Genomic DNA, 9,753 nt, shown 5'->3' on the forward strand with positions numbered 1-9,753 from the left:
TGCTCCTGTAACCAATACACATCATCTTCAATACCCTTCTAACGAACAAGCAAGATGACGAGCACAAATCAAGCGCAAGACAAGTTCTACTTCAATATACCTTTTGACAACCCTCAAGACTTGAATATTCCTTATGTTCTCAAAGAATTCAGGACGTTTTCTCGCATGATGAGAGCGGAGTAATAACCTCTTCTTCTCCCTTCTCCATCGCGCAATATTCATTCTTGTTTGTCTATAGAAAAATCGAAAGCCCCACCAGGCGTCTATGGAATAATTTCACTGGTATGAGGGTGACCATGAAGCTTAATGCCTACAACAATCAAGATTTCGAGTTCGCCTATGGTGATGTTCAACCGGCAATAACCATGTACGTATTCGAGCACATCTCGGGTAGAGAGAGATATAGGGTGCGCAAGCAACTGGCCATTCAGATGTTTAACATATTTGCGGAGTGTATGGTATGTAATTTGATCTCACCTTTCTGCATATTCAAGCTGACGAGAATCATTCAACTTCTTCCGTAGAATACGCTTGGAATAGAGCTCGATGATACCTCTACTGGCGAGTCTGGAAGCGGCAGTGGATCTGCGTAAATCTATCCGGACAATAGCGATTCTTTATAGGATTATAATTTCTATTCTACCAAGTTCCCCGGACACCCGGGAATTTTGTTTTCAATGTTCGTTGATAAATCACATTTCTGTACTTTCTTATGCTACTGCTGTTGGGGTACATGTGTATCTAGTTAGAGCACTCGCTTTATAACCACCCAGGCTTCTTTATCAGATTGAAAGATTCTAGTAGGTCCTAAAGGTCATTGTGCGTCAACGTCAGATTCATGAAATATGTCAACGACACCAACTAGGCGACCGCATTCTGCGGCTAAGTCAAATTTGCAAACCCACGTTGGCGCCCATCTCGGCACTTGCCGATGAAGCATTCCACACCGCTAAGTACATACGTAATCCATAGTATGTAATGAAGTTATCAGTTGATAAGAGGGTCCCGATACCCCGTTTGGGCAATGGGAGCTTTCTGGCGCACAGTTTGGGGCGCGATGATTGTACAGCTGGCAGACATCTACCTACTAACTTTGGCTGCGACAGGTAGGTTCCTGCTTGATTCGGACGACGAGGAGTTTTACAGTCCCATGTCATCATGTAGATGGAATAGGAAGCGAAATGGTAATGGTACTCGGGCTCCCACGTTTGTCCAACAAGGCCTGCGCGCGTGCGCCTTCTACGTCATACTTCACCATACCATACCATAACATATCATAACATACCATTGCAGAGTCGTTGGGCTAAAATGGTACAGCGGGGCCCAAGCGTCATTTATTTCATCGTCTGTAGTAGTGGGTTATCATAATAATAGCATCATATTGTGTGTTGCGCCTCTTGAAGTAAGCATAATAAACAGTCTCGAATTGGGCCATTCACCAGTTGAATGGAGTCGGATCTCGTCCAGTATATGAACAGCAACACCCACTGTGACTCGACCGGTATATCCTCGACAACCACTCGCCCCGAACATATCTGCGACATTCAAGCGCTCGACGCTCATAATCCCATCATCTATAATCCATAATTGATCCATAATCGAAATCCATTATCACTGAAACACCAACATACATACATACCCACACCTACCAGCCCTTATCGCCAGCTACATACTACCCCGAGACACAGACGCACCGGTGCACCTCAAGCATCAAGTAACCTACTTTGCGGCACCAGTACCACACCCCCCTAAGGGAGCAACGGTGACATAATCATTACGCCCCTATCTAAAGCAGTAACCACCACTCTCCGCGAGCATCTCTAAACGGTCGTCCGCGCATTGCGTGCTTGTGACTGAAACAAAGCCCACCCACCTTGGTCCTTGTTTCTCTTTCTTAATACTCCCAACACCCGACGATATCCCAAGGATTCCCTTTTTAACCCCTTCATACGCGTACCCGGTTAGTCTTGCTTCTGCTGGCATGTGCTTATCTCTGACTCGACGCTGCTTCAGTGTCCATAAACAACCCATTCCGAAGCCAGCCCGAAACTTCCGCCTCCCCGTCCTCGTTTACTTCATCCCCCTCGCGATAAGCTTCAAATAATAAAGCCACGCCGTGATCCCTTGATCCAGTGAGGTATTTCCATCTTGTGTGTTGGCGTCGAGGCTGATTTGCTCTTGGTGCGTGTCGTCGAAGCAGCATCTACAGAGAATTTGAATCGTACCACATACCCTTATCGTTGACTCTTTCGACGCTTCGTACACCATAATACCCGCATACCGCATACCGTAATCCGACCAGGTTTTATAATTCGCATCCCATCTTATAATCCAAATAATACCAACACACCACCATACCAATTAACGACCATGTCTCCCGCCCGCTCGCGTTCTTCCGCTCTCGCTGCTTTTGTCGGTGCCAAAGGCAGAGGTAACTCCACCCCAGACGCCGGGTCAAAGTCAAAGACGAAATCCAAATCCAAGGCCAAGTCAAAGGCCGCAGCCGCCCAATCCAAAGAGATTGAAATCGAGTTCGAGACTGAGGCGGGTAAGAAGTGGACAAAGGGGAAGAGTGGGAGTACAGCGTGTGCGCCGTTCAAGCCGGCGAATGGGGTTGAGAAGGAGGTGATGTGGGAAGCGCAGGATACGGCGGTTGCTGTGGATGTAAGCCTCGATGTTACACCTGCATCGAAGCCTGTGTCCAGTCATCCTCCACCACCGGGATTACCTGTGAGAACGGGGAGTCTGAAGGCTCGGGCGGACGCTAGCAAGGGGAATGACGGCAAGGAGAATGAGGGCACGGGGAAGAAGGAAGAGGTGGACGACGACGACGACATGGGGCTAAGTGCTCGGGATGTGCGTGCGTACGAGCACGAACGGCAACGGGTGAAGAAGGCAGAGGAAAGAGCGGCCAGGATGGCGAGGAAGGAGATTCAGAAGGCGCATATAGTCGCAGGCGGTGGTAGTGGAAGAGGCGCCAAGGCGTGGGAGGATGCGGAGTACGTCGTGCACTCGTCAGCGAAGGCGCACAAGAGGGCAGAGGACGACCGTCACACTGTTGTCACACCGGCGGCAAAGCGCAGCGGGGAGGAGATTTCGCTCTCCGACCTCGTCAAGCTCAAGCCGAAGAGCCGTGGACAGCGGGCGGGGCGTGAAGAGGAGTTTGAGCTGGTGCCGGCCGTGCGGGCTGTGATCGTGCTCGACGAGGCCGAGTTCGGCAGCGGAAAGCGGGATATGGAAGTCGATGATTGGGAGTGCGTGGATGTCGAGGTCAAGGAGGGTTTGTCCTACGCCCAAGTCGTTCTTGGGTTGCACATCGATTGATTGATTTTTACTGATTACGATGGGAATGTAATGTAATGTATAATATATATCATAGTGTACTTTGTAGGTCAGATTTCTCTCAAGGGTGAAAACCGTGAACAAACAAAACCAAACTCCATCGATGGTCGCGAGCGTTTTCGTACTCTTCTACTTTTGTACCCCTTTGTACTCTCCTATCAACCTTTTTAGCTCTGGTAGCTAAATCGGGCGTATACTGTCTGCAAGAAACTCTTTCAATGAAATCTCCTGTGCTATGTAAAATCACCATAACTGGCACAAGGCCGAGTGCCACACCATCCCTGAGGTCAAATATATGCGCATTTATGAAGAAAAAGAATCCAGATAATTGTGTACAGCTAGTTCTTAATGTTTACAGATACATCAAGGATTTTGAACCCGTATCTCCCTTGAGTGACACCAACATGAGCATGACACAACGAAGTTGTGGTTTTGAAGTACCGCAATTTGTGGGAGTACGCCAAGGCGAGCGAACCACACCGACGAGGATGCGTATTCTATTCATCCACCATCATCCCTCCTCATGATCATTCACTCGTCCAATCAATATATACAGGCTATTGCTCCTCCTCCGCAAAGTGGGAGACATAACCAGGTCAGAAGCAAGCCAATGGCATGTAACTGTTACTGATAAAAGTACATTTTGTTGGAATGCTATGAGCGTAGCAAAACTCATTTAGACTCATGTACGGAAAAGCCAAGAGGCTTTTCAACTGCATGAAGACTCTGTTTTTTAATTTTCCGTAATTAATTACGGATATTGGACCACCTCAATTACAGTCAATTATCCATCTCTCGGCCGATGCGTCTTCAAGCTTCAAGCTTCAAGCTTCAACGTTCAATGTTAGGATTGGAGATATGGCTTATGAGCGCAAGTGTGTGAATAATTGGTGATGTGATGACAAAAGGGGAATTAGCAACGAGGCTCAAGCTCTGAACAAATATCAAAACAAGAAACACGTTTTCGGATGCTCCTTGCTGCACGGATTCAGATACTCGAAATCCTCCTTGCTTCTCCCACCCACCAGCGGTGGAACGATACGAACAGATTTCATTGACGGTGAGTGTGCAACAACCCCACAGTTTCCCAGGACCCATCACACGATCATCAACCTAAACCCCTTCCATCTTCCTTCCGATATAGTTCGTTCATATCTCTTGAACTGGACACCGTCCTTCCACCCCAGCATCCGACCCGGCCTGATTCAGTCTAGTTCTGTGCATGGCCCCCAACTTTCTCCAAAAGTTCGTCAAGTCTAGCACCACTTCGACCAACTCTAGCAACAATACACCGCGGGAAAGAGTCTCTTCGGACGTATATTCGTCTCTGCGCTCGCCGAGTGAGACCGGATCGTCTTCTTCTCAAGCGCATTCGAGCGGAAGCGGGAGTGGGACCACTTCACCTGGAGGAAGAGCACGCGCGGCGACGATTCAGACAGCGAGCGGCTCCTCATCTTCGCTTACCTCGCCGACTACGCCGACCCAGGCGAGTGTCATCTTAAAGGGTGTACAACAACAACAACAGCAAGCGCAATCGGGGAGGAGGTCGCCGTCAAGAAGGAGCAGCACCAACAACAGCAGCGACAGGGAGCGTGAGACGAGTCGAATTCCGAGCATTATCACGACGCTGAGCGGGCGCAGTCGGAGCAAGGGCAGCAAGGACAAGGAGAAAGAGAAGAAGAAGAAATCGGACAAGGAGAAGAACGCTAACGCAAACCGCGACTCCCTCACCGTTCAGAACCACCACACCCCCCTTAGCGCCGGCGACCGCACGAGCTGGGGCAGCGCGTACAGCTCTCAGCCTAACTTTACAATCGTCCCGCCCTCGCCGCTTGTGCGTAACGGGGATTTATATTCATCTGATTCGGACGCCTACGACAACGAAAACGACAACGACGCCGCCACAACCCACTCGAACACAAACACGAACTTCAACGGCGCGAGCCCGAACACAGCGGAGGATCAGGATAGCGCTGCGACGCCTACTTTGCCGAGCTTTAGTGGTAGCGCGAGCCAGTCAGGGGCATCAAAAAACATCCACGGTGAGTCTCATGTCGTGTCATGTTGGCTTTTTGCTGCCGCGCTGCGCTCCGTCATCACTTTAACTTGCACTTTCGCTTTCGCTTGTACTCCTCGACTCTTTATCATACCATTCATACCTGCTATCGGCTTGTTTCTTGCTTTCGTCGCTTCTGCTCTCGTCCCCGTTCCCAATCCCACGCTCCGCCCCTTTCACTTTCCCTTTCTCTTTCCTTGAATACCTAATTCTTTACTCGGGTACACCGTGCTAACCCTCTCTTCCCCCAGCCACTCCCTCAAATTCAACATCCAGCACGTCCTCTACTCCTAACACCTCTTCCTCCTTTACCAACAACTCCTCTCATACCTCTTCGTCCAATACCAACACATCCAACACCTCTGACCACGACGCCTCCGACCACGACATGTCCAACCTTGCCCCCGGCGCATACCAAGTCCGCAAAAAACCCTCGAACCGTTCCATCAAAAACGGCGCTGCGCCTCCCGAAATCAACGTAGCGGCCGCAGCCGCGACGCTGGGCGGTGCGCCGCAGGCCGTGAACGGGAGCACAGCAAATGGCAGTGGTGAGGGAGCAGGAGGGGAAGAGCCAGTGAACGGCGCGGTGACGCAGCGCCCGATAGTGGAAAGTCCAACGGACTTAAAATTCCCTGCACCTGCCTCGTCTGGGAGCGGGATGACAGCATCGACCTCCACCTCTACGACCGCCTCCTCTGCAAACTCGAACCTCGGCGCTCCGTCCTCATCAACCACCCTCCAGCGCGAAAACACAACCTCGTCATTGTTCTCCCCTGACGCCACAACCAAAAGCAAACGACCGTGGAAGCGCAGCACGACGCGCAAACCCACCGGCCTCGCGAGCGCTATTGCAGCGAGCGGGCTGGCAATGGCGAACCCGTCGCTGAGCGCGGCGCAGAGTGCGCAGATGCCCGTTGTACCTGTCCCGCCGCCGGCGCTGTCTGCTGGGAGCTCGAAGGACAAGGATAGCAATGACCCGTACCTGTCGAGAAGCCCTGCGCAGAGTGCTGTGAGTACAGGTAAAGGCCGGCATACTAAAAGCAGAAGTGGAGAAACGTCACCGCGCAGCTCAAAGTCTCGGAAATCGAGCATGGGCTCGCCGCCGAGGAGCGGGACGGGGCGGTCGCGGCGCGCGTCGTCTGCAAAGTCGACGGATGAATTTGGCGCGCTCCATCCTTCGTCGTCTAACCGCGCGAATGGTGGCAACGATGACACTGGCTCGAATATCTCTCGGCGACCGTCGTTCTACAAGTCACTGATCTCGCATTCGTCGTCGGGTTCGTCGGATTCGGATTCGGATTCGGGGAGTGTGGATAGTAGTGATTTGGATATTGGGGAGGAGGATATACCTGTGACTGGATTTGCGGTGGCGAGCAATAAGAGGAATGCAGACTTTCATGAATTGTTTCCTGGGGTGCCGGAGGGTGATTATTTGATTGAAGGTACGTGATTTTTTCCAAGTTGGATGTTGAGCGATTGATGCTTATAATTGATTTTTGGTGGGTGGTAGATTATGGATGTGCTTTGCAAAGGGAAATCCTCATCCAAGGCAGGATATATATATCCGAAAACCATATTTGCTTCCATGCAAATATTTTTGGGTGGATTACGGATGTGAGTGTTTCGCTACATTTTTCTGTTCTTTTCTTGTCTTTGTATTTCATCGGAACCTCGTTTCTGCTTTCTTCTTTGCTTTTCTGCCTTTGCTTCTTGGAATCCTGGGGACGTTGGGTTCATTTGAGCTGGTTAACATATCTGCATGTTCTTCATCCCGCCGTCTCCATCAACATTATGTTTGATTTCCTCCTTTCGCAAATCGTGCACCTCCTCCACATAAATCACATATCACACCTACTAAAGTAGGTCGAAATCTCGTTGTTTGTGATGTTGGGTAGTGTAAGGTGTGAAGGGCCGGTGCGACACGCGATTTGCTATGTGTTATGTTAGTGGGCCGTTTCCCGGCCAGGAAGGTTTCGAATCCTGCGTATGATGCGCGTGGTTGGTAGTGGAAATGTCCTGGTTCATATTCTGGTGCATTGACCTGGTTATTTTGTTGATTTCTCTCTCTTTCTCTTTGATTTCTTAACTTTCTTTAATAATTTGATGACTGCAATCCAAATTTTGGAGGGAGATGGCGGACATGACGCTGTGCAGGTCTCAGCGTCTAGTTCGTTCACGCTTGTATCTTCTTCGTCTGGGTCTTTGTTAACGTCGGCGGTAGCACCCGACGCGAACTGCTCTATCTCCTCTTCTCTGGATACCTCTTCCTCTTCAAAAACAAATGCTGACTCTTCTTCCCCCTCTCCCCCTACCCCCACCACCTCTCTCTTTGCCTACCTAACCCACCAGCTTTCCATCCCCATCTACGAAATCACCTCGCTTGAGAAGAAAATGACAGCCTTCGTCATCCCGAACGGAATCCAAATCACCACGCGTCAGGCCAAGTACACCTTTGCATCCTTCCTCTCCAGAGACACAACGTTTGATGTCATCTATAACATCTGGAGGCTCGCAAGGCCGGAGGACAATGTGTCGTATCTGTCAAGTGGGCGAGGGTCCGGGTCTGTGGAGGCGAATCAGGGTGCGGTTGGGAGAAAGGCCATGGATGGGGCGCCGTCGACGAATGCTAGTGGGGGTGCGCCTGCTGCTGCTGCTGCAGCTGCGCCATCTGCACTGACAGGGGTGCCGCAGCGAAAGGCGACGCAATGCACATGTGGAAAGGAGAACAAGCATTATTCGGAGATGGCGATGGACGTGACCTTCCCTGGTACACCCGAGAAGATCAATAGTTTGATGTTCACGAGCGGGTTTATCAAGGATTTCATGGTTGGGAACCAGAAGCTGCTTGGTGAGTTTTTTTTTTCCTGTTTCACTTACACAAACCGCATCTTCTGAACTATGTGCTTCCTTCATGTAGACATCCAAATGTCCGACTGGTCGCCCGTCGTTCCAGGTTCCAAGCTGCTCACGCGCAACTTCTCCTACATCAAACCACTAAACGGCTCGCTCGGCCCGAAGCAAACGAAGTGTGAGCTCAAAGACGAGATGGTGTACTGCGATTACGACAACTATGTGTCGACGGTGACTACGACGCGTACGCCGGATGTGCCGAGCGGGGGCGTGTTTTCGGTCAAGACACGGACGTGTGTGACGTGGGCGGGCCCGATTAGTACGAGGGTGTTAGTGACGACGCAGGTGGAGTGGACGGGAAGGAGCTTCATCAAAGGTGGGTGGCTCGTCTTTTATCACCGTTGTGGCTGGCTGGCTGTCTTCCAGCTGACCTGCGCGTGGGTGCACAGTTGGATGTGCTTCCGTGTCAATTAATGATTATCATTCATATTTGATCAAATTGGCTGATACACTTTTGGACTTGTAGGTATCATCGAACGCTCTGCCATCGACGGGCAAAAGGTTTACCACGCTGAACTTGAAAAGTGCATGCGCTCATACATCCAAGAACACAAATCCGAGTTCTTGCCAGAGGGCATCGATGCATCCGCTGTCACCCCCGCCGAGGCTGCGCCCGCGCCCTCTGCTCCCGATGCCACGACGGCAGCTGCTGAGTCACCCTCGGAGAAGCCCTCGCCAACCCAAGACGAGCTGAAACAGCGCGAACGCGAGCGTAACGCGCGCGGGTTGCAGTGGGCGTGGGATACGTTCGATGGCGCGTGGCAGGTCGCGCTGCGCAGCACTAAGGGCGCGTTAGAGCTTATCCGCGACGCGTGGGACCAGAGCTCGAGCACGACGATTCTGTGGTTTGTCATTGTTGTACTGGTGCTGAGCAATATCTGGACGCTTATGCGCATGGGCTCCGGCCGCGCGCAGGCGGACCGCAAAATTGAGGTGCGCAAGGTCGAGGAGAGGGAGAAGTGGGTGCAAAGCATCGTTACGGCACTGTGGGATGAGTTGAATGAGAAGGCTGCGGAAGCAGGGAAGCCCGGGTTGCCATATAGACATGGGCATGGGCAGCCTGTACGACCTGTGGCGTCGGAACAGGTGCCGTTGGAGACGATACCTACAGCGTCGGTCTTGCCATATCCCGAAGACGACCTGGAAGCGCGCAGGGTAAGAAAGGCTCATCTTGAGCTGGAAGTCCAACAGCTATACCAGTCCCTCGAGGCTCTCGAACAACGGGTGCAAAGCATTAAGCAAACCCTGGCAAACGATCTGGTTATAGATCAACTGGATTAAGTGCAATACAGACAAAAGGCTCTGCGCCGATACATTTATTTTCCTCCCGAGTTGGACTCTTATATTTATTTATTCTCTCCCCCTTTTCATATGGTCCTCGTCATTCTCTCGGTTGTTCTGTTCTGTTCTGTCATCTGTCCTGTTTTTATCGATCCTCATGCTGG

General features: G+C 51.2%; 3 protein-coding genes across 3 annotated transcripts; all 3 read left to right on the forward strand.

Annotated features, from left to right (window-relative positions):
- Positions 1-54: 54 nt before the first annotated feature.
- Positions 55-593, forward strand: JR316_0000246 (uncharacterized protein; the record flags this gene model as incomplete). Its single annotated transcript, XM_047886061.1, has 3 exons — positions 55-179; positions 239-458; positions 525-593. The coding sequence occupies 3 exons, from the start codon at positions 55-57 to the stop codon at positions 591-593; spliced, it is 414 nt and encodes a 137-aa protein (XP_047753807.1).
- A 1,777-nt stretch (positions 594-2,370) lies between these two features.
- On the forward strand, positions 2,371-3,324 carry JR316_0000247 (uncharacterized protein; the record flags this gene model as incomplete). Its single annotated transcript, XM_047886062.1, has 1 exon — positions 2,371-3,324. The coding sequence occupies one exon, from the start codon at positions 2,371-2,373 to the stop codon at positions 3,322-3,324; it is 954 nt and encodes a 317-aa protein (XP_047753808.1).
- Positions 3,325-4,564: 1,240 nt separating this feature from the next.
- On the forward strand, positions 4,565-9,589 carry JR316_0000248 (putative membrane protein C20F10.07; the record flags this gene model as incomplete). The annotated part of the gene is made up of 6 exons (XM_047886063.1): positions 4,565-5,384; positions 5,650-6,840; positions 6,909-7,012; positions 7,526-8,246; positions 8,316-8,624; positions 8,775-9,589. The coding sequence occupies 6 exons, from the start codon at positions 4,565-4,567 to the stop codon at positions 9,587-9,589; spliced, it is 3,960 nt and encodes a 1,319-aa protein (XP_047753809.1).
- Between the last annotated feature and the right edge of the window lie 164 nt (positions 9,590-9,753).

This window comes from Psilocybe cubensis, chromosome 1 (assembly GCF_017499595.1).
Source record: "Psilocybe cubensis strain MGC-MH-2018 chromosome 1, whole genome shotgun sequence".
NCBI classification, from domain to species: Eukaryota; Fungi; Basidiomycota; class Agaricomycetes; order Agaricales; family Agrocybaceae; genus Psilocybe; species Psilocybe cubensis.